Source organism: Lasioglossum baleicum, chromosome 6, assembly GCF_051020765.1.
Source record: "Lasioglossum baleicum chromosome 6, iyLasBale1, whole genome shotgun sequence".
Classification (NCBI taxonomy): domain Eukaryota; kingdom Metazoa; phylum Arthropoda; class Insecta; order Hymenoptera; family Halictidae; genus Lasioglossum; species Lasioglossum baleicum.
In genome coordinates this window covers 7,082,658-7,107,765 of record NC_134934.1, presented here as the reverse complement: position 1 = coordinate 7,107,765, position 25,108 = coordinate 7,082,658, and the positions used below count along the sequence as shown (strand labels likewise).

Below are 25,108 nucleotides of genomic sequence, written 5' to 3'. Positions count from 1 at the left end.
GCTCGTATTTAAAATTTCGATTTCAACGATTTAATCAAATTAATTGATGGTGCACGCTGATGATCAATCAGAGTAATAATCATTCGACAAATTTATGTACATACAACACATATTAACATTTGTGTTTAACAGTCAACAATTGTTTTGTGCAGGGTGTTCCAAAAATATAGAATCACCTGAAACACATACATATACTGGGGCTTCATTTTAGAGATATTAATTTTTTAAAATTTACAAGTTTCTTCCTCAGCTCACAGTGAAAGACTACAGTTGACTGGTTGCAAAGTGGTAAATGGCTTTCTGACTTGTACATACTTGTATCAAGATAAACATGTTTTTGGTAGCTGGAATTTCTAGTTTCTATGTTCTACATTCCGTAACAACGCAGAACTACATCTATTATTATTGAATAAATTATACAGAAACTGGAAATATTTTGAACGGTGTATTTATTTATTTTCATTCGAATGTATACATCGGAATATATTGTTACCGGGAAAATGGTACTTATAAAAATCGCTGTAAGTATAACATCGCAGATTATTTAGTACATGCTTCAAACGAAGCAAATATCTTATATGACGCTATGCGTCGCAAATTGCTCTACAATTTCTTGTCCAAAATACTGTAACATACTAAAAAGTATTCTATTTTGCCATCCGTAAAAAAATATTTTCGGTTTGAAGCCCGTTTCGGTAGATCCAGGGCAAATAATCAGCACATAGAACGTTTACTGACGACCATACTTAAAAATATTCAGAAATCTCAGTAGAAAGCCCTAAAAATATGTGCACTTTAACTGCAACAGCTTTGCGGTTTCGGGTCAAGTCCTGAACGTTTCGTGATGTTTACACGAGTGAATTCTTCTGCTACTGTCGGATGAATGCCGACGGTTTCTTTCAATTTTGGGAATGTTAAGTTACATCTGAAACAAAATAATCATGGTTAATTATCATCACAATTATTCCGATTATTTAATGTGCTTAAGGGGGTAGACTCGCTTTTCCAGGATTGGGATGCGGGATGCGCCTTGTGATTTATCGATAATGCAAAAAAGGAGTTTTTCAGTCATCAAAAACGCTAGGTGAAAGATCAATGTAGGCCGCAATCGCCCGTAAAAGTCCTATTTTTACGTTGACAAGGCGTTATTTGCATTATGTATTCGGAAGCATAAAGCTGTGCATGTAGCTGTTTTCATAAAGCTGCGATAGCTACATGCTGCCGAATAATGTAAATTCCGCGTCGGAAACATAAAAATAGAACTTCTGAGGGCGACTGCGGCCTAGATCGATCTTTTATCTAGCGCTTTTGACTTCTGAAAAACCCCATTGCATGCATTATCAAGAAATGAGAAGGGGCATCCCACACCCTTACAATTCTGGAAACGAGTCTGTCCCCTTAAGAATGTTCCCGAAAATTAACACATACTTCATAGCAACAGAAAAGCCTTGAATGACTTCACCGGCTTGGGGACCAACAAAGTGCAAGCCTAGCACTCTCTGGTCACCGCCTCTGAAGGCAACGACTTTCAGGTAACAGTTAGTGACATCCTTCTGTGGTATGAAGAATTCTGTCGGTTTGTAATACATGTGGTAAATTTCTATTTTATCCTCTCCGTGAATTGCAATCGCAGCCTCTTCGCTCAGACCAACACAGCCGTATTCCAAAGGACTGAACACTGTTGTCGCTACGTTAACGTAATCCATTTGTTCAATCGAGTTTCCAAATAATCTCCTTGCCAATAATCGTCCAGCATGTATAGCAACCGGTGTCAATTCCGGTTTTTTCTAAAATATACGTATATTTTGTTAAAACTTGCTACCTCAGCTGTATAGGAATTTCTCCCTTTACATACATTTGAATTAACATTGAATGCATTATTGTAATAATACAAGTGCAAACTCACATGAAGGACATCACCGACAGCATATATATTTGGAACATTTGTCTGTTCATTTACTGCATCAATCTTCCCAGATTCCTCAACAAGTTTAAGGTTGACATTTTCGGGTTTCAGTTCTTGCGTAAGTGCTTTTCGTCCAATAGCGAAGAGAACGGTATCGTAAACATCTTGATGAGATTGTCCGTCCTAATATAATTTTCAGTTTGTAGTACACTTAAGTAATTTACAGTTTCATGTCGGCTTCATTTATTTGACAGAATCTTAAGATCATACCTTATCGACCCAGTGTACAAGAAGTCTGCCGTCGTCTTGCTTTTGAATTTTCGAGGGTTTCGCCTGGTAAATGAAGTGTACGCCGCGTCTTTCCATTTCAGCAGCAACTATGTTTGCCATTTGCTGATCGAATCCTCTTAAAATGATTGAACGAACCATTATCGTTGCATCGTATCCTAAACCATTCAAGAATCCAGCACACTCCAAACCAATGTCTATTTATTCGTTAAGGAAAATCACTGTTTATACAATATAAAGAAAAATGAATAATTAATAGTCGTAGTTTCCATGGGAAAAAAAAGAGGATACATCCTGCACCAACAACAAGCGTCTTTCCTGGAGCCTTCTTTAAACTAAAAATGTCGTCGCTGCTTATTCCATATTCCAAAGCACCAGGAATGTCAGGGTATCTTGGTCTACCACCTACAGCAATCAAAATGTTTTTTGCTGTAAATACCTTCTCCTCCCCATTCTTCATTTTCCCAAGCACTGTATGTTCATCCTTGAAGTATCCTAATACATTGAAGTATTCAACTTTTCTGTAACAAGAATAAAAGTACCATTATAATAAAACTGAAATTTGAATGTTATGCAATAAGGACAGTAACTCCCACTAAAATTTGGACTTAGATTTTTAGAGAAATCGCAATTTTTCCTTTGCATTATATGGAAACCGCATTATGAGAGTGCCGCATTATAGGAGGGTTTATAAGAAGATCATAATAACACTAACTTTGTTCTAAGTTCAACACGTGTTACCCAATTCACGGACTTGATATGATTCTGTACAGCAGTTTTTAATGCTTCCCAATCGTGTACGATAGTTTTTGGGTCTGGCAATTGCCAGCCGTAGAAAGTTGATTCCTAAAAAAAATGAGATTGTAAGATCAAACTATGTTTTAAGAAAAACAGATCATTTTCAAAGAAGAGCATACATGGACAGCTTCTCCAAGCAAAGCAGCCTGGTGCATCAGCTTCTTCGGTATACAACCAACATTTACGCAAGTTCCACCCAGACCCCATGTTGTACCCTGTGGCGATGGAGTCACATAATCAAGGACTGCAACGCTTGCACCCAAGTTCACTGCTTCCTTTGCTGCTGCTAAACCACCTGATCCACCACCAATTACCAGTAAGTCGTATGTGAATTTCTGATCCGCTGCAAAAACAAAGAAACAGTGGTTAGAAAGCAGAAATAATATATGAAAATTTGTTACTCTATCGAGTAAAGGTCAGTAAAGGATGTAGAGTGTTTTATCAATAAATGCCCCAAGTGTCTGGCTTGTAAATTGTCCCAGAACTATCTCAACTACAGTGGGGTGTACCCTGTCAGGGGCCTGCCGAGAAGTGTAACATAATATAGGTTGGGTATATCGGTGTGAGACCACGAGACCACTACTAATCCAATAACAAAACTTCTTTATTTTTCATTATTTTTCTATAGGACTTTCACCAACACATTCGTGGCATTTTTTCTAATGAAAATGATACCAAATATGATATAATTCCAATGATATTTACTTGTGTAATGAACAATGGAAATTTCAAACGCTAGGAAGCACAGCATATGGGAAAACCTTTGAACTATTCTGTTCTTCTTTGCATTCGAAATATTCATCATTCATTACTAGACTGCGGATCTTTATGCATTTATGCTTATAAATATTTATTTATTTTGGATCTACAAATACTATTATTCATTTGGTACCACTTTCTTAAAATTTGTCTACAAAAATTTAAAATTGCGTAAACATCCGCAGTCTATTTTTCATTAGAAAAAATGCCATGAATATGTTGGTGAAAATCCCATAGAAAGATAATGAAAAATAAATAAGTTTTGTTATTGAATTGATTATATATCTACACTTCTCAGTGACCGAGGCCTTCAAGCTTCGCTGTCCTTTTCTATGTTCGACAAAAGTCAAAGAATAGTATCTCTAGCAGGTAATTATCCCTGGCCGGACCCATGTTTTTGACAATTATCGATAAAACACTGTAGTTAAAAACTGAAAAGAGGTTATGTAACAGTACTATCCTCTTAGCGAAAGTAAATTGGAAAGCCGAATTCAAATGGAACGAAGGATAATCCTTTGAATGAAATATAGGCTAACAAGGTTCTTAAACGAATCGATAAGTCGCGTTAGTTCGTTCGAATGAATGTTAACCTTGCCGGTGAGACGGCCAACTGTCAACAACAGAAAACAATTCCGCTGACCGACAATAACGGAATTTCTGATGCGTTTGCAAATAAATAACAGTGAATCTGGACACTCACTGCACATACAAGCCATTACTGTTTGGCCATATGGTAACGTTTTACACCTGGACCACGGTAACTCGCGCAATTTAGCTTGTGCAGAACGAAATGACACAAGCCTCGCGAGCAGTGTTAACGTCGCCATGATTATTGCGAGCTGATCACGGCCACGTGACGTCACCCCGATGACACTCGTGTTTCTCGGTGGACGTTCAGAAATTACACGAGAGAACCGCACTTATTACAGTATCGCGTTCAAAACGATATCGAAGAAGTGAAAGCCACGAGCGAGAATGAAGTCGATCCTGATCACTGGTTGTAACCGCGGTTTGGGCCTGGGCCTGGTGAAACACTTGGTGAACCAGTCGCAACCGCCGCAGAATATTTTCGCGACTTGCCGAGACGTGAATAAAGCAAGGGTAAGATTAGCCGCAAACTGAATAAAAAAAGACATTACGCAACAGCCGGTCCTGTTTTGCAAGTTGAACTTACCAATCGGTGCCATTGTCGACTTCCCCTATCGGTATTTAGTCCACGATACGATGAGAAATGCAAACGAATAAATCAATTTTCTTCCGGGAGAAACGTTAACAACTCGACACACTACACCTGCACGATTTCTTACTGAAAGACAAGAGCGAACTGACGCCGACTTCGTTCATTCACCGCCATCTGTTATACAGTTGCTACAAGCACACGAGTTTTAAGTCCGATTTATAGTGACTCATACAATGCACGTTGTCCGATTACGCAAGCAACCGGTGACGTGCAAGTCATCGCGGATTTCGTTATAGAACGCGCTTTAGAAACCGGTTCACCGACGCTGTTCACATTTACGAGATTTTGCCGATCGACTCTCATGAAAACTGCTACCGATGCTACAATGGTGGATCTTCCTTCGCAGAGCGGATTTCAAACTCCTTTATATTTTTGCAATTAGATATTGCAGTTCTATTGCAACGCTTATACATGTCCTTGAATAATTCATGGATTCCTTGCATCATTCGTAGGTTAGATAGTTTCAAGGACTTGTATCCGTTAAATCGCTGATAATTACGCTATAGCACCCAGAACATTCTACAGCAGCTTTTTGACTATGATGAGAAAGATCAATATCTTTTTTCCAGGAATTAGCCGCATTAGCTGAGGTATCGAAAAATGTTCATATTATAGAGATAGGTGAGTATGATATCACATTGATAAATAGTTTCAAGTAGAATATCTAGACTTTATCGCATAAGGCAATCTGTGACATTAATAGTTTGATGATCTATGCTACGATATTGATCATCAGATGTCTATGAATTTTATACAATTGATTTAAATGAAATAAAAAGTCCAGCTATTTATTATTTCAATTCTTACACAACTTATAGTAATATGGATCCATTGGAGCATTAGTTGTTAATTTAATTGATACTTGACTATGGACTATACAGGGTGTACCAGATAAAGTGTTACAAGCTGTTTTCTCGGAAAAAAATCTAATGAAGATATCGACCTAATTTTTTTTTTAATTAAATGGTTAACCCCTTGCACTACGATTTATTTTACGATTTCAGTGATTAGAACTTTTTTATAGACCGTAATTTCCTATAAAAGGGGAAAATTTATATCTATATGTTCTCCAATAGCTGTACATTTAAAAAATCAAAATAGAATTTAATTTCTATTTAAAGGAGAAATTATTAACGTACATATTTATTAGAATCAGCTCAGAATTTTCATGACGAGTGAGATTCGTTATTGTAGGACAAGGGGTTAAAGAGGGCTAATATTTTAGTATGTATTACATTATTTTAACATCATTTAAAAAATGTTGGGGCCCGCCTTTTCCTCCAAAAGGGTTTAATACATACTAAAATATTAGCCCTCCTTAACAATTTAATAAAAAAAAAAATTAATTCGATATTTTCATTAGATTCTGAGAAAACAACTTGTAACACTTTATCTGATACGCCCTGTATATTCTTTAGGACATACTTCTAAACTATGGGAGGATTATTTTTTTTTTTAATTTAATCAAATAAAAATAGATTTAATCAATTGATTCAGTAACATTTTCAAAACTCAGTAGAAACGAAAACTGCACACGCGCGCGACTTATTTTAACTAGATCGCATGTCCTTCAGCTGATGATGGTTTCTATCTGACATAGTATTTCTGAACATTCACAATGAATAATGTAAACATTCCTTTCTGGATTATATTATACATTACGTTTATTTCTGTTAACTTACGCTAATAAATAAAAATGGGCCACCTTGTATATTTCATACCTGTATTTTACAGCATTTTGATTAAATTGAGTGATTTACGTAAACATCTTTGGCAACAGATATTTTTTTCTATTGGAAATACGTATGCAATAATTACGCACAATATGATACTTACCTCTATCTGATCGACCAGGATTTGACAATAACAATTTACAATGAAAAGCAGACAAGATTTATAAATATTTAAGTGAATTATCGGTATTCTTAATTTTTGTTTAAATTAGTATTTATTATCACAAAAGTGATTGTTCCATTATCTGGACTTATTCCGATTTCTATAAAAATGCAGCACACAATGTGTATTTCTGTAAAAAACATTATGCAAAGATCGAATACAATGATCTTCAAGATTTCGAATGATTTGACATTTACAGTGATATTTTGAAGTCCTAGAAATGACGTTTGATGGTGCAAGACTTGTTGACTAGACAATTACATGACATATTTGTCGACACAAAAAGTGGGATATTTTCAAACTTAATTTATGTTGATGTACATTAATAAACGTAACAAAGGTCTGTAACAACAATTAAAGCTTACTGAAAAAAATAGTTAGCTGTAATATTTAAACAAAAATGAGTAATCCACACACAAGTCAACAAACAGGTGAAAACTTATTATTTGGAATATAAACAGTTTAAAAATATGTATGCTGGAGCTAAAGAAATATTTAAAAAAAGCAGCTGATTTTATAAATCAATAGTTTATTATGAGATATAATAGAGCGCAATAAAATACGCATTTCCACACGAAAACTAAAAAAGTAAAGATGGGATGATTTTAGTTAAACTCGAGAGTAAATAAATAAGGTGTACGTACGTTCAAGGAATATTATATTTCGCAATGGCATAGCTTGTGAGAAATGTAGAACGTAATTCTATGAAATAATTGATAGCTATTGCAAAAATGCTAATCGCTGGTGCATTTATCGTATCGTGAACCAAAGCAGTAGTCCACATAATCCGATAACAAACCTGGAGAAATGACGACAGTGTTATAGCACAGCGATATTACTTTTGAACGCTTACCCAAAGTATCATTTAGTTTTTCGAAATTTTCGTTCGAAACAGTCGCGTGATCTTTCGTTTCCTGGTCGCTCGAATCCGAGTCCACGGTTTGCGGTTTCTCTCGGCAGCTGAAACACCATGATTTCTTCTTCGCGGTACGTGATTTCATGTTGCGAGAATTCCGCGCAGATGTTTTTTCCGTGATGAAATTATCCACTACTGATTCACACGAGGCGAGAATTTCATTACTAGTTAGCGTGATTTCTATCGAAAAAATGAGAAAATTTCAGTGGAACCGTTCTAATCGATATACGTGTCGATTTGAAGTCTGATAGTAAAGTGCTCTACCGTTTTCAACGGATCGAGCGCCGCGTATTACCTTGAGCCAGAACGAGTGAGATAGTTTGTCGTATAAATATTACACTTGTACTCGTAGAGGTTTTCAATGATTATGAAGTGATAGATATTAATAAAGAGAAAGCAGAATGTGCATGTTTCATAAAAAGGAGGAAACGAAACGAGAAAACTGAGTGTTGCAGTTTAAAATGAAGTACCAGGCAAGGTAAACAATATTTCGGAAGGCTGTTTCATGAATTTAAGATATGTGTTAAAGTTATAGAAAAATTAAAAGAATTAGTGACCAAAAAGTTTGAAAGGTCAGAATAATGAAATCAGTAAAAGAATTTTGTATGTAACAAAGAGTACAATCGTATAATCTTCCGTGGCATTTATAATTTATACTGATCTCTTGTGATAAGATGAGTGCAGGGAGATAACAATAGTACCTTGTCATCAATTATTTAGAAATGATAAATAACACAGATGACGACGAATTAATGAAGAAACATACTATAACTTACCAACCCCTTTTAAACAAAGTAAATTTTAGTTGAAGCAAGTAAAAATAGGAGTTACAAATTGAATATTTCTAAGGGAACGAAATGTAGGTGCAGCAAATCTTGTTCACGCCGCCACTGTATGAAAAACTTTGTTGTATTGATCAGAATAGGAACTATAGTGGCAAAGCAGAACATTCGCTATGTTAATATACTACTTACTACAAGCACTGCAACAGGATCACTCGCGTGACTATGTATTCCGTATATACGTAAAATATCGTAACGGCTAAAATAAATCGGGAAGTGATGACGCAAAACAGTTCTTGGAAATAATTATGTACTTTCTTCGAAAATCTTCTTTTCAAATCGATATCTTCAAAATGAAATACACAAATGAAAAATTTTACAATCCACAAAAAAATATTTCAATTACTAATATTTAATACAAATTATTTAATAGAACTTGAATAAGAATACTTAATAAAGCAATAGTTAAATCAGACAGGTAGTGTACTAATAAGTGTTATGAATGAAGAATAGTACATTTTTTAAAAATAATACATAGTAGTGTGTCGTATACTTGCTTTAAAGTTGTCGTGATTTTTTAGTGTAACGTTGTATTTTGGTAATTCGAGTAATTAGCGATAATTAGCGAGTAAAATTGACACCGAACAAAAAGAATTTTTAATGTGTAAACACTTTATTACTACGAAGAACTGTGTGCAAATATGACCTTCCATACGTGATTATTGATATATGTATAATCACAGACAATTTGCCAACCAATAATTGCCACTCCATCCGTTTTATTGATAGCGGTTCATATTTGCTGATAACCCCCCTTAGGTGGCTTAATCTTGTTAGTAAAACTGTCCTACGTTATGTAAACTCAAAAAGGTTAAAGGTGGCACCATGTTGGTCTGTAATATTTTAGGAGTAGAAATTTTTACCCCCTAAACATAATTGTTGGACCCCCAAGGATTTTTAAAAGGATCCTTCCGTATCAACAAAAGATAAAAGGTCGAGATCTGAGAAGCAGGACAAATGACATAACGAGTATGGTGCCTCTTATGTTGCCGGAAATATCAAGTTAATTACCTCGACAGCAACACCTGTCTCATTTCCCATTCTTCTATAGCCTTGTTAATTACTGCTATCGCCTAAAGAGTTACACCCCTCTCTTTCCTAGTAATTACTCGACTAGTGAATGCTGACTTTTACTTTGTTTGTTTAAGATTTATCAGACACAAAGTCTTATGATAAAATAGTGAAGACTGTGGGCGAAACTGTGGGTTCTGATGGGCTGAATGTTTTGTTCAACAATGCTGGAACCAGCACGAAGTTCGCGCGACTCGGTCTAGTAAAAGAAAACCAGCTCACAGAAACGTTTTTCATCAATACTGTAGTGCCGATTTTGCTAGCGAAAGTAAGTTTGTTTCACAAGATAGATAGGAACTATTTAGTACATATCGTCCAGTTAATTTTAAACTGTGAACTCGATTTGTATAGAAATATAAGTTTTATCAATTTTAAGGCTCTTTTACCACTGCTGAAAACAGCAGCCAACAATTGTGAAGACAAGTCAAAGATGAGCATCAACAGGTCTGCAGTTATCAACATGAGTTCTATCCTTGGGAGCATTGCTGACAACACTTCGGGTGGATTTTATCCTTATAGATGTAGCAAGGTAATGTCTATCTATCTCTCCATAGTGTTTCTATTTATTTTTGAATGTGAAATACAAAAGAACAATGGTTCGTGAATTTCCATGTTTAATTCTTACATACATGTGAGATTAATGTTTCAGTCATATGTTTCTTACAAATTATTCTGTATAATTAAATATTTTAATAGAATTATTTTATGCTACTGAATATGTTAAACTGTTAATGCTAAACAGTGTAATTAAGATATCTTTACTCAGTATATTATTTAATTTTCAGTCAGCACTCAATGCAGCAACAAAGTCAATGAGTGTTGATCTCAAAGAAGATGGAATCTTAGTCACTTGTTTGCATCCAGGATGGGTGCGTACAGATATGGGAGGGGCCAATGCACCAATGGATATTGATACTAGTATAAATGATATCCTGAATACATTAGGCACATTAACTGAAGAACATACAGGCTGTTTCATTCAACATGATGGAAAAATGTTACCGTGGTAAATGCTCTGTATAATTGTTGAAACTTAAACATACTGCAAGAGCTCTGAACAATATATTCACGTGGAGGTTACTCTTTATTTTACACATTTTTATATAAACATTCTCTTCTAAGAAATCTGTACAACTTAACATAATTTTAATCTCTTGTATACATTAAATGCAAACGTTTTGTACTGTGTTAAATATAAAAGATTTGTATAATTTGATAAAAATAAATACCCTAGCACGAATAATAAATTCCATTTCGCAAATTAAATATGCTCCTGTACACAATCTATAATAAATGGAAAGTGTTAAACTAATTGTAAATAAAAATTCATATATAGTTATCGTATAGAAGCTATAATATCTACTTTATGTAATATTTTTATTTCAAAACACACACAGATATCTCAGCGTTATAAATGTTAAGTATAATTATTCTCCAAAGAAATAAAGACAATTATAACTTGATGAACAGTCTTCTTATTCATTTTAGAAAATTTGTATAAACGTAAATTGAAATGTTCACAATTATATTGTTTTATTTGTAAATGTCAAAGCCTATTTTGTACATGACATGGTGCTATAACATAATCTGAAGGAATGCAAATTTGTTCTAAAATATTAAATTGCAAAACAATGATATTTCAATTATGTACAATCATCGTCAATTACCAAAAACTATTGAACATATGATCATGTTTAGAAGTACAGATACGGTACAGGTAACAATATATATAAGGTTTTTGAGATACTATTTTACAGAAAAAATAAATGTACCATTATCTATTTTACATTTTTATGATTACAATGCTTCACTGTTTTGTAATCATTTTTTTAAAGATATAACTATTCGGTAAATAAAAATGTTATATGTACCTCAAGAATGAACTAATACTGTGGTGACACAAACATTGTTAAGAATGCACAATCCGTTTTCTTTCTATAATGAGATCTTACACTTTCCTTCGAGTTCTTCACTTTTTCAAAAACAAATCATAAAACGGACTGAACAGTCAACACAAATATTTTATTGAACTATTATTAATTTTAGTTTCTAAATTGAAACATGAAAATTGTAACAAATGCACATATAAAAAAATAATCAATATCATAAAAGTATTTTTTTCTTCGATATATAAAAGTTGTGACTGAAATAGAATGGAAAATGAAGAATGTTCTTTCAACAGAGCTGATGACAATTATGATTAAAGATAATTTTATCGTGTGCAAATTTATAAAAGATGTAAATGATTTCCTAAATACCTTAGTTTCCAAATAACAGTCACAGAATAAGTTTTAATCAGTCTTTAACCTTTTAGATGTTGGTTCGCTATTTTGTGAATTTGAATCTTCTGAGAATCCCAGATGTGCTGAGAAGTCTGTTAATCCTTGAGAATCGCTAACTGTTGAGAAGCCTAAAGCAACAAAAAGTATAGTCTTTATTAGAACATCTAATTCATAACAATTAATGTCTCGTGTGCTAATATAATTTAACTTACATGTGTTAGAATCTTCTGTAAGTCCAAAGTTGGAATTTGAAGAGTCTAATCCACTTTTTCTCGGCAAACCATTTTCTTTGTCTGCGACTGTCTTTCCCTTCTTCTTCTAGAGAAGATAACATTTTTATTTCCTATTATTACATATGCCACAAGATACACTCACCTGATCAAGTGTTGAAATAGGCACCCACTTGTAAATCTTCATAGTTGTTTCCCCTATTGTGACCCATTTTTTCTCCCTATAAAAGTGTCCATGTGAGAAATACATTTTCTAGTCAATATTGGAACAACAGATGGAGAAGTAATATGCTTGACTGTTATTAACATTAAACCTACCATGAGGTTTTTTATTTTATTTGACAATTATTGAGACTGTAAAAGTGTTTTCATGGGATTTGATTGAATACATTTTTTAACTCCAGTATATATTATAGTAAAAATCGCACAAAATATAAATAAATTTAATCTTGTTATTTTTATAATACCATACACGTAGTGTATGACATATTTAGTCACTTTTGATGGTCGGTAGGTTTAGTGTTAAAAAAGCAGACATAAAACACTGTTTACTCAATCAACACACGTGAAATTTTTCAGAACTAGAGACGTTTGTTTACAGCCGATATGCGTAATGCAAAATTTCTATTCATTTTTAATTCATTATAGATATCCGATACTGTTTGACTACGTTCTTTTGTCACATCTTTTCCTGAAAATTTTCCAACGATTTCTCGCGCATCTATAATGTATTTAAGTGATTTACCAATGGCGAACTTTGTCAACAACTTGCATTACACGTTTAATATCATCCTTGGCACGACTACGAGTCTCTGCACGCACTGACCGCGACATCATGTTACGTGGTTATAAATCACTATTAATTGAACACAACACGAAACACCGGGACATTCGTCGGTGGAGAGGTTAGGAAACTGTGAAACTGACAGCAGTCGCGAATTTCGACAGTATGATCGTAAACGTCTTCGGATTCAAGGCAAGAACGGGAACTACAATCATAACAAGATGATACGTCCAGGATAGTTTGCAGGGGTGCGGAGGGAATGGCGGAAACCAGTGACACTCAATACTGGAGTGAACTCTTTTGAATGCAAGAGAATCAATTACATATGCAAAAAGTTCACAGTAATTGCAAATATTTCCAAGATAGCATATTGCTATTAATAAAAGTTAAAATGTAATATCGTATATTTGCAGCAGCGTGAACATCACTGGCGCAAATATAAGACAATATAAGATTGCACAGGCTAGCAAGTTGACTGTGCAAGGAATGCAGTTCTGATTGGACATTGCAGACATGTATTTTTTCCTACTGCGGTTGCAGTATATTTAGTAATCTGATGATCGCGAAGGTATATAGCTTTGAAATTTTATAATATCAACCAGAAAGGATAGACCCCATAACCATTTTCATTTCATGCAAATGAAGCGATCCAACACGCGACTTATTTATTTATTTGTGGCACGAATGAAATTCTGGCATAAAATGGTAATGGGGTTACGTGGCCCTCGAAAAGTGGGCCGCAAAAATTCATTGGATTGGTCTATCTTTATACCTATATAGTCGGTGGCTATAGGTTCAGGAAAAAGGTACATAACGGCGCTGGGATTGGTTGGGATATTGCACGGTTTTCACGCGCATGTGCGCGCATATGTGACCAAATGCAGGGATGTATCTACGCTACGTCCTAAGCTTGTGGGGAAAGTGATGAGAAAAGTACCACTATGTATTACTGGTAGGAAAGTACCGGAAGAGTTCAGAAGTTCATATATTATATGTTATATCTGCATACATATTAAATTTTAATACAACACACACATGTTATATATACATTCATGTCTCTCAAAATCAAAGCATAACAAATTTTGCGAAATTAGACGGGGTGACCAAGGTACCCCAATTTAGCCACACTTTTATGTTACTGACGCTAAAAATCGTCGCGCATGTGCGTGAAAACCGTGCAATATCCTAGCAAAAGATAGTAAACTCTCTTGCTGCCACTTGCTGCAAAGCACGTTGCTCCTTACTGCTCCTTACACAAGAATAACTGAAGAATAACTATACATATAATTAGTTATTTAATTATATGTGGGTATATGATTGGTATATGATGAAATGAATTCACTCCGCAACGGTCGGCAACGGTACTGTGCTATAATTGTAATTTATAAGCATTGTTCAAGATAGTAATGTTGTTACATAAAACTATTCGCCATAGTTGTATTTTTTAAAATTCACAATATATTGCTTATTTGTATATAAGCCATTGCTTTTGTTTGTACAGTTAAAGCAGAAAGTGGCCGTTAACCTTAATCTTTCTAAAAAAAATGCCTGAATTAAATGGAACTAGTGAAGTACTTTCAGTAGAAGAAAAAGTCAAACCTGATGAGAAGGGCAAACCTGATGAAGAAAAACAGAAAAATGATAAAGAAGACTTGCGAAATTTAGAGTGGATGGTATAATTTTAAGTTACATAGTGTTTTTCAATGAAATATGAAATGCTGTTTCTATGAAAAACTTACAAATAATCATTCAGCAAAGAAAATTATGGCTTTCATAGGTTGTATGTTTTAGATAAGACCATGCGAGATCTATAACGAGGAACATAGCGACTGTAAAAGTATAGCAGCACGGTTTCATCAATACTTTGTATTTGGAAAATCAATTGATTGCTCACAATGGAAAACCGACTATCAAAATTGTTACCGTTGGGAAAAATATAAATCTGAACAGGCATACGTACGTTGAACCTTCTGATTGAAACCTGCTGATTTTTAATTACATTAGTAAACAGAAATGAATTATTATATGTACAGGAAAGCTTGATAAACAGTGAGAAGAAGCGTAGGCTAGAAAGGTTACGTGCTCATTACGCAAATGACACTTGGGAGAAAAGGAACGCACCGCCAGAAAATTGGAATGCTCCATTGCCCGAGTGGTTACAGAAAAAATTAGATACATCCTATCTGGCAAATGCAGCTAAACTGGAACAAGACTATAATAAATCCTCTTGTTCTATATCATAAAGGGCTTTAAAAATGTATATATGTACCACTTTCATGAATGATCATGGTCATTGAAATAGGAAGATCAACTTATAAATTAATTCTTATATTAGGAATGTATTTCTTTGTACATAATAGTTCTATAATTTCTAAAATAAATTATTGAACATATGTACCAGTCATTTTATTTATTTTAATGAAGAGTCGTTTAATGTAAAAAAAATGGTGCAAGTCAAAACAGTTAATCATCGGATAATGAGGAATTAAGTAAAAGTTTCATAAAACAGAATAATCTATAGATTACTTTTGCATTAAACGATTTAAATAGTGTTTGAAAACATGAATATCAAAAGTCGAAAGAATTATAAATTTGTATTATGATAAAGAAGAATCATTTTCCAATGTTCAGAATAGCAATATATTCATATGGCGGGAATATTGAATCAAATGCAAGACGTTTTGAACATTATACTAAAACTTGAAGATAGGCGACAACGTAATAAATGAATTCGAAATCGAAGCTCGATGCGACTTCTCTTAAATTTAAAAGCCGTATGTCGGCCAACTAATGTCGCTACAAATTAAATGAATTGCAAGACGTTTTAAACGATGGAGATTAATTCTGCGATACAATTTGAACTTAGTACAATAATGAAAGAATAAAAACTCCTTGATTGAACAATGCGTAACGTGATAAATTAATTTGAAATCAAATCTCGACGCGGCTTCTCATAAATTGAAAAGCTGTGTGTCGGAGAGTTGTACAAGACGTATAGTAAGGGTAATAAATTTGAAGAGGATTGTAATAGGTGTAAAAATACCTACGCAAGTTTGAAGAATGATAACAATTGCGTGTAACAAAGAAGGAAAGGTGGTGTGGTATATGTGTCCGAAACAAGGAACGCAATGCTCCGTATCAGACATGCGCAGTATACTGCTCGGTGAATTCCGTTACGCACTTTTCTTCCGTTACGAGAGTCAATCCGCAAGTGGCCAGTGGTAAAAGGAAAGGTAAAAAGCGACGCCGGACTCAAAGAAGCGGGAGAGATAGTGTTTTAAACGTCGCGGCAAATCCTCCCCACTTCTCGAAGAAACGCACACCATAGGAGCGCGTCGTTCTTACGGACCTGTAGTGTTACGTGCTTACGCGATGTTGAGCGAGTGACGTAACCTAAATACAAATATCGCCTATCACCGATCCGTTTGATTGCAGGCACGATTATAAAAGAAACCGGCAATTTTGATCTGGTAGTCGTAAACATTCATACAGCCACGGTACGCACATACACACGTATACACACACTCTTTCCTTTGATACTTCCGTTCTGGTGTTTCCGTGTGCGGTAATCTGTAACTCACCGAGATACACACGCCGAACGCCGTGGTAACGTCTTCTCCGTCAAACGGCGGTTCAGAATCGCTGTCCCGTGGTGAAGGGTTGTGTTCTTTGTGCAGAGAAAAATAAAAGTGCGCGTGTTCTCCCTGTCGATTTGACTTTTTCGCACGGTGACAATAAACCATGGCGGAGGATTGCATCGATGCTGATTCTATTGAAGCTTACAATCGTTTTTTCCTCGAGTTCATCAACAAGGTGGACCCCAACGATCAGTTGCCCGTCACAGTCAGCTCGTATAATGTGACAGACGCCGAGATCGTCGGCGAGATCATTAACGTGACTCTACAGTACCTCAACCAAATGTAAGTGAATGGTCTTTTCGTAGAACGATACATGTATGTATTTAGGTATGTTGTTGTATTGTGTCAACGCGCGTGGGTGGACATCGCTCGTGTTTATTTGTTGATAGTTGATGCCGCAGCCGGCATCGAATATCAATAGACGCGACATTGATCTTGCAAGCTGACCATTTTTCAGTAACTCTCATATATTTTCGTTCACGCGAGCTCATGCTTTCACGAACGTAATTGTAATTTTTCAATAAAACGACGCGCGTGTTTGTGCGTGATCAACCAAGATTTTATTTTTATCTCATACACAGCAGCAACGATACAGTCATTGTTTATCCACATTTGTCATCCGGTGTAACACGTGACAAACAATAAAAGAAGGCGGGGCACATGCTCTAAATGACACTGGGAACGTTTACGATCGATCCAGAACTTTTTCCTCCGGCAACTGTAGATATTTTTTAATGGAACTCTTCCTCGCGTGCTCATCTCTTTATCGTTCGGTTTGTGCGTTTAAAGACTCGGAAGTCTGTCGGGAAGCTATTTCAACACACATATATCGACAGGGTCGAAGGATACAAAGCATTGCAGGACAGTTGTACAAAGAAAGTATCAAAACGTTATCCCTTTTTATCGTGGATGTCATCATTGTTTATGACAGCCGTTTAAAATAGCGTTTTCCCACTTGGCCGCTGCTTTCGTGGGTCATTGTCTGCAAATAGAGAATGACAGTATTAGTACCCGAAATAACGTAATATTACGCATGTTTACATTGTACGCATATAGAAATGAAATGTTTACTTTCCTCGAAATACTTTCGTGTATACAACATTTCAATGCTGAAACATTTTTGATCACTGGGAGATCAGTAATTAATTAATCGTGAGAACGTCATTGCGAAAAGTATTCGATCAAGTTCTGACAATGTATAATTAATACGTAATATTGAATTGAATAAGTTTAGAATGAATTAATACATGGAGTGTAAAAATTGCTGTACCATTATTCAAAATGTTGTTTACATTATTAAATATGTTGGTCTTTAATCAATTTATAAACATTTAAGTATTTTGTGAGGTATTATATCAATTTATAATAATATAGAACGGAATTATTCTAGGTTGGAAGGATTGTTTGATTTCCGAGTTAAAATAACCAATTTTTTCGATCGCGAAAAATTATTAAATATTATTTACATTTCGTGTAATTTTGTTTAACACTCTGGGTGTACATTCATTTAAGAAAAAACAAAATGGAAGAGATTAAAGTAAAACGCGTGAAGCGGATTCTTTGATTTCCAAGCAGTACGCGTGCTCTGTTGAAATCCTTTGAAGTTTCGCAGCTTTGTGGAAAGTCATACGAATGCAGATGTAAATGGAACATACCAAAAGAACTCCATCCTCTGTAATCTCATACTTCCGTATCACTTTGTTGTCACCTGGACCGACTGAAACTGTCACTAGACTATCCCCTTCCATTGTAGTAATGTTCTACACAGAAACAGACGATATATGTATGTACCGTGTAAATACAAATGACAGATATAAACACACGGTTTTCCTGTCTTGCCGATGCACTGTCAACTTTAAATGCAACAAATTTCGCTATTTAACACTAATCGTACCACGACCGGTTTTACATTTTTTATTTTTTTATTATTGCAATTATAAAGATGCTATCATCAGAAATTATTCAATAAATTTCTTTATTTAATCACGTATTATTATAAAAATTGTGAAAAATCTAAATAAGTTCAGTTATTTTTATAAAGCAATATGTGTCTGACACGTTTTGTAGCCGGTACAGTTAGTGTTAAAGCAGATTATATTTTAAAACTTTCTAATCGGATTATCGACAGTGCGTATTATTTACCACGCAATAAGATATGTAGTCCTATAAAGCTCATGATAAAATCAATTTTTAAATCGATTTAAATGTAAAATACAGATTTATAAAATTTATAGTGCGTATTATTTATCACTGGACTGTGGGTCGTCATTCAAGACAGAAATGTTCGACTTTAATTGCAAGAAACTGAATCAAAAGTTTATTGAATCTCTATCGATAATTAATCAAATACTTATTTTTACGATAGGTATACTTGAAGTATATATTTATATTGTTTACTCTGATTTATTGACTAACGGTAAATAAGAAGAGAAGAACAATAACGTGAAAATACGTCTCCTAACAATGATGATCTATTATAGTGGTCGGCAAATTGCGGCTCGCGAGCCACGTGCGACTCTTTGGCTACTTGAGTGCGGCTCTTTCACAAATGACGTGTTTAAAATTTAATTTTTAATTTAATTAAGAGCAACTTCTCCTTCCAGGGTCCTTGTAAAGAAATTTGGCTCTCAAAAGAAATCTTAGTCGTTTCACTGCTAATATTTGGCTCTTTTGACTAATGAGTTTGCCACTGATCTATTAGATAGAGTCGTAAATGATTTCCGTTGTAATATAGCAATTTTGTTTGTTTATTTCAATAAACTGAACAACGATTATATGTTCGCAATTATTCATAACGACTTGTCACCGTGTATCGAGTAGCTCGAGTATGAGTCATTAGAATGATAAATGCACCATTATAGTGCATCCCCAGATACGAAAATTATTTATCACTCGACTTAATCTGAAGAATTACACTTTTCTTGTCAATTATACACGGAAACGTCATGATTTCTGTTTTGAGAATAAATATATCTCTTTTTAGAGAAATAAATCAATCTATTAGGTATAAATAAATCTTCTAGAAAATTTTATGCGATTTTCAGTTATGTTGTAGGTAGTAGTTACTACGGTGAAATTACGGTCAGAAGGTCGACGCGTTGTAAAATTTACATACATATAAAAAGATGGTATAACATTTATAAAAATAAAGGGGAGACAGTACTTTCAATGTAACTCCAGCTGGCATGTGTTCTTCGTATTCTTCGCCGAGAGAAAACGCCACTTCTACCGTGCGAATCATCGAAATGGTTCGAATTGTCCACTTATCATCGTCATTCAGTATTTCCAGTCGCGGACTGGTCATGCACATCATTTTCCGTGGAATGTATGGTACACCTGTGAGTGCATACAATCAAACAAAAAAAGACCGTTTCAACGTCCATCTTTTTTTACCATTTTTGGCGTAAAATTACTTGGACAACATTTAATTTTCGTCTGTGCAACTGAAAGTAGACTCTTCATAACACGATCGAAAAATTATTTGAAAAGACTGTCTTGTATGTGTCTTCCGTGGCTGTAGTATTTTCAAACAATCTTTTTTACACATATACAGTATTTTTTTAGTTTTTTTTTAAATTGTATTTCATCCGAAGAATAATAATAGGTCGGAAATAAACAAGATCATCGATATATTAAATCTTTATTCAACTAACTAAATATTCAATCGAAATTAACAATGACTAGAAACAATAAAAATTGTGTTATCAATATCCTCGAAACAACATTACAAAAACAGAGTACACCGTGCGAAACCTTTTACGATTTTTTAGTCTCCGAGAATCATGGCTAGAATCGCTTTCCTTTTTACAAATCGTATTTGTTTCTGCTGCCATCGTATGGAGTACCGCATTCGTTTTTACTCGCCGCTTTCAACATACCCACAGCCTTGAAATACTCGTCGAGATTTTCGTTGCGTTCGTGTTGGTAACTGCCGACAATCGATGCCATATCTTGGTCCAGTCGATAATGGTCTAGGATCAACGACGCGGGCTGGTTCGGGGCTCCTTCGGGACCTTCTTTCTCCAAAGACTGCAAGAAGCTATCTCCTTGAATCGCCGTTTGCTCGTCCGCAAGCTCGGAAGCCTCCGGATTCAATCGACTTGAAACGCGCACCTCGCTCTCGTTCGCGCATTCGATTGCGGTCAAGTATTTGTTTAAAGCGCAATCCCCTTGTTCTCGTGGAAAACTGCGTTTCCGAGTCACTTCTCCTCTCCACAGGTCCTTCATATCTAAATGGCGATACGCTATCTAATAAATTGCCCGGAAGCGCGTATTCATTGCTCGCGAGTATTGTTATACTGTCGCAGGTGATCGAAAAATATGTCTCCTCACGGAGGATCCCTTGTTTTGGTCAAACGTGACTCAACTATTTAGAAATGAAGTGCACACACTTGTGCGGAAGAGTATGATCGCCGAGATAATGAATGCAAAAGTTCCTTGCGAGTAAAAACATAACTTTACATCAAATTCGTATGACTTAATGAACATTTAATACCAAGTTATATGTCTTTGAACGGTTGGAACCATTGGGCACGTTCAATTATTTGTTTTTAAATATAAAATTATGTTTATGCATATTCATGGTTCCGTTTCACCCATTTCCACTAGAAACGGATATATCCATTCATTTTTCTTGGCCATTATCACGGAAATGGATATATATTTGCTTCTAGTTAACGCTAGCTAAACAAACACGCAGAAATTTCTGATAACTTGTAAGCGACACAAACTATTCTAGCAGATCTTTTGCTTACGATTGAGAGAACTTCGAAGTGAGAAATCCATGCTGCTATATTTCATATAATTTGGCTCACACAAAATAGAATTTGAAAATTTTATCAATACTTTTTGCCATCAAGCATCCAATTTTGGTTATTTTATTGTTTTCTATATTCACTGTATTTTTGAGTATGTGAAGTTTGCTGTAATAATATTTTATATAATGTATAGCATTTCTAGTTATTGTAAAGTTATTGGAAAATTTTACTATATTCTAGGCAATGTCCACCAAACTTGCAAGCATACTTGCTACATCAGGTGATACAGGAGATCAAATACATGTGTAAGAAGCAACCGGAAGATTGTGGTTACAAAGCACAAGAGAAAAGTATGCCACTTTATATTATAGACTTTTTCAATTCAATTAAATTTTATTTGAATAGAACCTTTTATAATTTGTACAATTTTTTTTACAGCATATACCTCACTGAAATTAATGCAAGCCATTACTGGCAAAGTTTATAAAATATGTTATCATTTCTTAATCAATACTAAATTACCAATATTACCACCTCCACCTTCTACACCGCTACCACATGTAGTAGCTGGTGGAAACAAAAATTGTAGAAGAAAAATGGAGGACCGCTATGTAGTCTTGCATGATTTACATGCTACTTTTGGTATTGAGGTGAATATACATACTCTGAATCATTTTATTATGCCGTATGAAAATATAGGAATGAACTATCTTAGGCAAATATGGTTTTTAATTATAGGATGACGCCATAGCAAATTACTATGCAGTATTCGATGGACATGCAGGGCAGGATGCAGCTGTATATTGTGCTTCGCATCTTCATCAGTATATAGCAGAAAGCAGACACTATCCTACTGATCCAGAGCGTGCCTTACATGATGCTTTTATTACTACAGATACACAATTTATAGAGAAATCTAAAACACAAGTAAGTACTAGAAATCACTAAACACTAGTAAACATCAGCGTACAAATTAAATATATAGTAAATAATTGAATACTGTTTTTATATTTTATAGAAAATATGCGGAGGAACTACAGCAGTCTGCACTTTATTGTTAAATAAAAAGTTGTATGTTGCTTGGGTAGGAGATTCTTCAGCAATGCTAGTAAAATCCAACACTGTTGTTCAATTAGTAAATCCTCATCGCCTTAACCGTGAAGTAAGTATACGCTACTTTTTATTTAATCTCATTTAAATGTTACAAATGTACTCGAATATTAATTTAAATATGACTTTTACATCGGAGTCTATGGTCATATAATATTATATGTTCGTACTGTGGACAACGTACTCTTATCCTTGTTGTATCCACACCTGGAGAAGGAGCTACGGGATCAATGTTAATAAATTCTCTATCATGAAGGTTTTTAAATCTGAGGCCTCGGTTTGGGTCTATAACTGGTTGATAATTGCAAGTTTCGTTTAAGCATGTTTTATTCGTTCTCCAATGGTAGTATGCAAGATCGGTTGCATGAGGCCATAGTTTTTTCTTCCCTTCGAAATATAGGAACCAATTTTCTTTGTCGAGTCTTTCACAAAAGTCGATGTAACCAGAGATCTCAAATTGAAGTTTTGTATAGTTTCTTATAAAGATAATAGTGGATATAATTTTTAATCTATTTGGACGCTCGCGAAGCGCAAGCTCCTGCATTAACACATTGGTTGGTGTTACGAATTCTGATGTTAACTCGTATGGCCTATAAATTGGGAACAGTAAGTCTTTCAGAGTTTTCAAACGTCGATAAAATACATCTCTGCTAAGAGTTTCTCCAGCACAACGGTATCCAAGCTCGGCTAATTGATGAGCAGTGTGTAAATTTCCTAAATATCCAAGATCAACGAATGTTACCAATGAATCTAGATAATCTTCATAAGTATTAAATGGCAATAATCTTTTGTCACTGTCTATCTGAGTTCCCAGAGCCGTCATTTTTTAATTTTTACGATCAATGATTCGAGTATTAATTTCATATACTACATAATTTATATACCGGCAATGCATTTGACAGAAATTTTTGGTTATATATTGAATGCTTAAAAAACAATTGAGATTTCTGTAGATATAGTATGTATATTTATAGAAAGTTAACAGTGAAGTGCAAAACACAACATGGTTCTCTTTCTTAGGATGAAGTACAAAGGATACAAAGGGTAGGAGGAGTAGTGATGCAAAGTGTTGGAATCTTGCGAGTCAATGGAGTATTAAGCGTTTCAAGGGCAATAGGTAAGTTGCTTCTTATTGGTTTTGTGTCTCCCTAAAAAGGATACAATGAAAATGTAATAAAACTTCGCCTTGTACTATTACGAGAAAGTAAAATAATCTAATGTTAATTCATTAATTTAAATATTAGGTTGTCCCAAAAGTTTCTTTCGGAATGTGTTCCTTTAATGTTGCCAAATAAATACAAACATCGCGATAATCTTTATGTTAATGTTTTAGTACTTCCTAACATGAATTTGCATTATGCGCATGAATCGAGAACCAACTTTTGGGACAACCTAATATTTATTTAGCAATGTTAAAGGAACACATTCCGAAAGAAACTTTTGGCTCACATATAGTATTTATAAATTTAGCTAACAAATCCATGTTTGCAAGGATCGATTTAATGTTACTAAAAATAAATCAATTATTTTGTTACAAGTAAAAAATGTATACACCGTTACCGACTATTTAAATACAATAGAAATTCAAGGTTAATTCTGTAGGAGGTTATCAAAGTGCAATTAGTGAATTAGCAACGAACGCAGTTACGACATTTTATAAAAACTCACGGAACAAGGAAATTGCGCTGTCAAAGGCGTGGTCATATGTTTGAAAACTCGAAAAAATGATTAATTAGTGTTTGTTTGTATTTCTTCTTCGTACTTACATTCTTCTGTAAGCACGAGGCACGCGCACTGACGTTTCTTTCACACTGTCTTCCGACGTCAACTTTTCACTTCACATCTGTCGCTTCGAGAATGACATTCGTTGTTGCTCACTGAGAAAGATGCTTGCAATCGCTAGATGGCGATACAAGTACATCTTGTAATCCATACGCCGCATCCGACGCATGTGCTTAGTGCTTTCGCTTTACATTGGAAAATTCAAACGTTTATCAAAACGGTCGTACAATTTTCTTTTCTAAGCTATTTACAAGAAAGTAAACGAGTATGATGGAAATTATCCACCTATTCTACTTATAAATTTCTCGCTAATATGATACAGGAATATGTACATTTATGTGAGTAAGAATTATTTGCATTCAAATAAAATTAATCATGTTTTTTCTCTTGATGCCATGACGCCATATGCCGCTATAGAAGCATAAATATCTTTAAATATTCATTGTGCTTTTGAAATGTACATAATATAGAAATTATTATTCTTGATGTGTTAAAAAAATTCAGAACATTTCAATTCTTTAATGTAGAGTATGCTGGTTTGACTTTGAAGAATATCGAATATTTTATTAATATCTTTCTTGCAATACACACACACGTTCGTACTGGTACGTATAGTTTTTGTCTAGAAACGTAGAAACTGATCTTTTAAATGTAGCTGGTACACACATACACCCTTTTAAAAATTGCAAGATTGATTTTATTTAGACTTTGTGCAGCTCCTATTGTAATACGTGCTCTACTAAAGATATCCATACAATCATTACTTATCAAATCGTTTTTATTATTTCAATAATTGTAAAATAAAAAAT

General features: G+C 34.5%; 7 protein-coding genes across 14 annotated transcripts in view; 3 read left to right on the top strand and 4 right to left on the bottom strand.

The window, feature by feature from the left end:
* Positions 1–432: 432 nt before the first annotated feature.
* On the bottom strand, positions 433–7,903 carry Trxr1 (Thioredoxin reductase 1). 3 transcript variants are annotated; one of them, XM_076424649.1, is made up of 8 exons: positions 7,741–7,903; positions 3,112–3,335; positions 2,910–3,040; positions 2,486–2,715; positions 2,177–2,391; positions 1,907–2,089; positions 1,429–1,787; positions 433–925 (listed from the first exon to the last, which is right to left on the bottom strand). In XM_076424649.1, exons 1-8 carry the CDS (start codon positions 7,886–7,888, stop codon positions 796–798), a joined length of 1,620 nt encoding a protein of 539 aa, XP_076280764.1. In that variant the 5' UTR covers positions 7,889–7,903; the 3' UTR covers positions 433–795. The 3 variants fall into 3 exon arrangements, with proteins under 3 accessions (XP_076280764.1, XP_076280763.1, XP_076280762.1); XM_076424648.1 differs by lacking the exon at positions 7,741–7,903 and adding an exon at positions 4,926–5,176; XM_076424647.1 differs by lacking the exon at positions 7,741–7,903 and adding an exon at positions 4,452–4,588.
* Sni (SDR family oxidoreductase sniffer) lies at positions 4,718–10,726 on the top strand. Of its 2 annotated transcripts, XM_076424657.1 has the most exons (5): positions 4,718–4,852; positions 5,561–5,612; positions 9,794–9,984; positions 10,093–10,245; positions 10,502–10,726. In XM_076424657.1, exons 1-5 carry the CDS (start codon positions 4,727–4,729, stop codon positions 10,724–10,726), a joined length of 747 nt encoding a protein of 248 aa, XP_076280772.1. In that variant the 5' UTR covers positions 4,718–4,726. The 2 variants fall into 2 exon arrangements, with proteins under 2 accessions (XP_076280772.1, XP_076280773.1); XM_076424658.1 differs by lacking the exons at positions 4,718–4,852; positions 5,561–5,612 and adding an exon at positions 9,098–9,647.
* On the bottom strand, positions 10,262–13,115 carry Bcl7-like (chromatin remodeling complex subunit BCL7B-like protein). Of its 2 annotated transcripts, none has more exons than XM_076424671.1 (4): positions 12,974–13,115; positions 12,374–12,449; positions 12,211–12,316; positions 10,262–12,126 (listed from the first exon to the last, which is right to left on the bottom strand). In XM_076424671.1, exons 1-4 carry the CDS (start codon positions 13,063–13,065, stop codon positions 12,008–12,010), a joined length of 393 nt encoding a protein of 130 aa, XP_076280786.1. In that variant the 5' UTR covers positions 13,066–13,115; the 3' UTR covers positions 10,262–12,007. The 2 variants fall into 2 exon arrangements, with proteins under 2 accessions (XP_076280786.1, XP_076280787.1); XM_076424672.1 differs by having other exon boundaries at positions 12,211–12,313.
* Positions 12,971–24,442, bottom strand: LOC143209260 (fatty acid-binding protein-like). 3 transcript variants are annotated; one of them, XM_076424667.1, is made up of 5 exons: positions 24,284–24,442; positions 20,529–20,679; positions 19,814–19,986; positions 18,306–18,410; positions 12,971–17,632 (listed from the first exon to the last, which is right to left on the bottom strand). In XM_076424667.1, exons 2-5 carry the CDS (start codon positions 20,596–20,598, stop codon positions 17,573–17,575), a joined length of 408 nt encoding a protein of 135 aa, XP_076280782.1. In that variant the 5' UTR covers positions 20,599–20,679; positions 24,284–24,442; the 3' UTR covers positions 12,971–17,572. The 3 variants fall into 3 exon arrangements, with proteins under 3 accessions (XP_076280782.1, XP_076280783.1, XP_076280784.1); XM_076424668.1 differs by having other exon boundaries at positions 20,529–20,689; positions 24,284–24,406; XM_076424669.1 differs by lacking the exon at positions 24,284–24,442 and having other exon boundaries at positions 20,529–20,694.
* LOC143209258 (synaptic plasticity regulator PANTS) lies at positions 14,177–15,405 on the top strand. Of its 2 annotated transcripts, none has more exons than XM_076424664.1 (4): positions 14,177–14,389; positions 14,514–14,685; positions 14,804–14,968; positions 15,046–15,405. In XM_076424664.1, exons 2-4 carry the CDS (start codon positions 14,557–14,559, stop codon positions 15,253–15,255), a joined length of 504 nt encoding a protein of 167 aa, XP_076280779.1. In that variant the 5' UTR covers positions 14,177–14,389; positions 14,514–14,556; the 3' UTR covers positions 15,256–15,405. The 2 variants fall into 2 exon arrangements, with proteins under 2 accessions (XP_076280779.1, XP_076280778.1); XM_076424663.1 differs by having other exon boundaries at positions 14,179–14,373.
* LOC143209246 (uncharacterized) overlaps positions 16,754–25,108 on the top strand; it is a 123,867-nt gene continuing 115,512 nt past the window's right edge. The window contains exons 1-6 of the mRNA XM_076424640.1: positions 16,754–16,932; positions 21,648–21,757; positions 21,846–22,057; positions 22,146–22,334; positions 22,426–22,569; positions 23,538–23,634. Coding sequence (XP_076280755.1) covers positions 16,754–16,932; positions 21,648–21,757; positions 21,846–22,057; positions 22,146–22,334; positions 22,426–22,569; positions 23,538–23,634 — 931 coding nt within the window. The remainder of the gene's footprint in view (positions 16,933–21,647; positions 21,758–21,845; positions 22,058–22,145; positions 22,335–22,425; positions 22,570–23,537; positions 23,635–25,108) is intronic.
* LOC143209256 (cilia- and flagella-associated protein 299-like) lies at positions 22,285–24,154 on the bottom strand. The gene has a single exon (XM_076424659.1). The coding sequence runs from the start codon at positions 23,338–23,340 to the stop codon at positions 22,633–22,635; it is 708 nt and encodes a 235-aa protein (XP_076280774.1). The 5' UTR covers positions 23,341–24,154; the 3' UTR covers positions 22,285–22,632.

Bases quoted from the DNA above. Each gene is read 5' to 3' on its own strand.
- Trxr1 (XM_076424649.1), bottom strand. From the start codon at position 7,888: ATGAAATCACGTACCGCGAAGAAGAAATCATGGTGTTTCAGCTGCCGA. The intron at 3,041-3,111 runs GTATGCTCTTCT...CATTTTTTTTAG, and splicing joins TGCTTGGAGAAGCTGTCCAT to GAATCAACTTTCTACGGCTG. The intron at 1,788-1,906 runs GTGAGTTTGCAC...CGTATATTTTAG, and splicing joins CTGTCGGTGATGTCCTTCAT to AAAAAACCGGAATTGACACC.
- LOC143209258 (XM_076424664.1), top strand. From the start codon at position 14,557: ATGCCTGAATTAAATGGAACTAGTGAAGTACTTTCAGTAGAAGAAAAA. The intron at 14,686-14,803 runs GTATAATTTTAA...TGTATGTTTTAG, and splicing joins TGCGAAATTTAGAGTGGATG to ATAAGACCATGCGAGATCTA. The intron at 14,969-15,045 runs GTACGTTGAACC...TTATATGTACAG, and splicing joins ATAAATCTGAACAGGCATAC to GAAAGCTTGATAAACAGTGA.
- Sni (XM_076424657.1), top strand. From the start codon at position 4,727: ATGAAGTCGATCCTGATCACTGGTTGTAACCGCGGTTTGGGCCTGGGC. The intron at 4,853-5,560 runs GTAAGATTAGCC...TCTTTTTTCCAG, and splicing joins GAGACGTGAATAAAGCAAGG to GAATTAGCCGCATTAGCTGA. The intron at 9,985-10,092 runs GTAAGTTTGTTT...ATCAATTTTAAG, and splicing joins TGCCGATTTTGCTAGCGAAA to GCTCTTTTACCACTGCTGAA.
- Bcl7-like (XM_076424671.1), bottom strand. From the start codon at position 13,065: ATGATGTCGCGGTCAGTGCGTGCAGAGACTCGTAGTCGTGCCAAGGAT. The intron at 12,450-12,973 runs GTAAATCACTTA...ACACTTTTATAG, and splicing joins GTTGACAAAGTTCGCCATTG to GGAGAAAAAATGGGTCACAA. The intron at 12,317-12,373 runs GTGAGTGTATCT...TATCTTCTCTAG, and splicing joins CTATTTCAACACTTGATCAG to AAGAAGAAGGGAAAGACAGT.
- LOC143209256 (XM_076424659.1), bottom strand. From the start codon at position 23,340: ATGACGGCTCTGGGAACTCAGATAGACAGTGACAAAAGATTATTGCCA.
- LOC143209260 (XM_076424667.1), bottom strand. From the start codon at position 20,598: ATGGCATCGATTGTCGGCAGTTACCAACACGAACGCAACGAAAATCTC. The intron at 19,987-20,528 runs GTATGTTGAAAG...ATGCACTCACAG, and splicing joins CGAGTATTTCAAGGCTGTGG to GTGTACCATACATTCCACGG. The intron at 17,633-18,305 runs GTATGTTCCATT...CTCTATTTGCAG, and splicing joins CAGAGGATGGAGTTCTTTTG to ACAATGACCCACGAAAGCAG.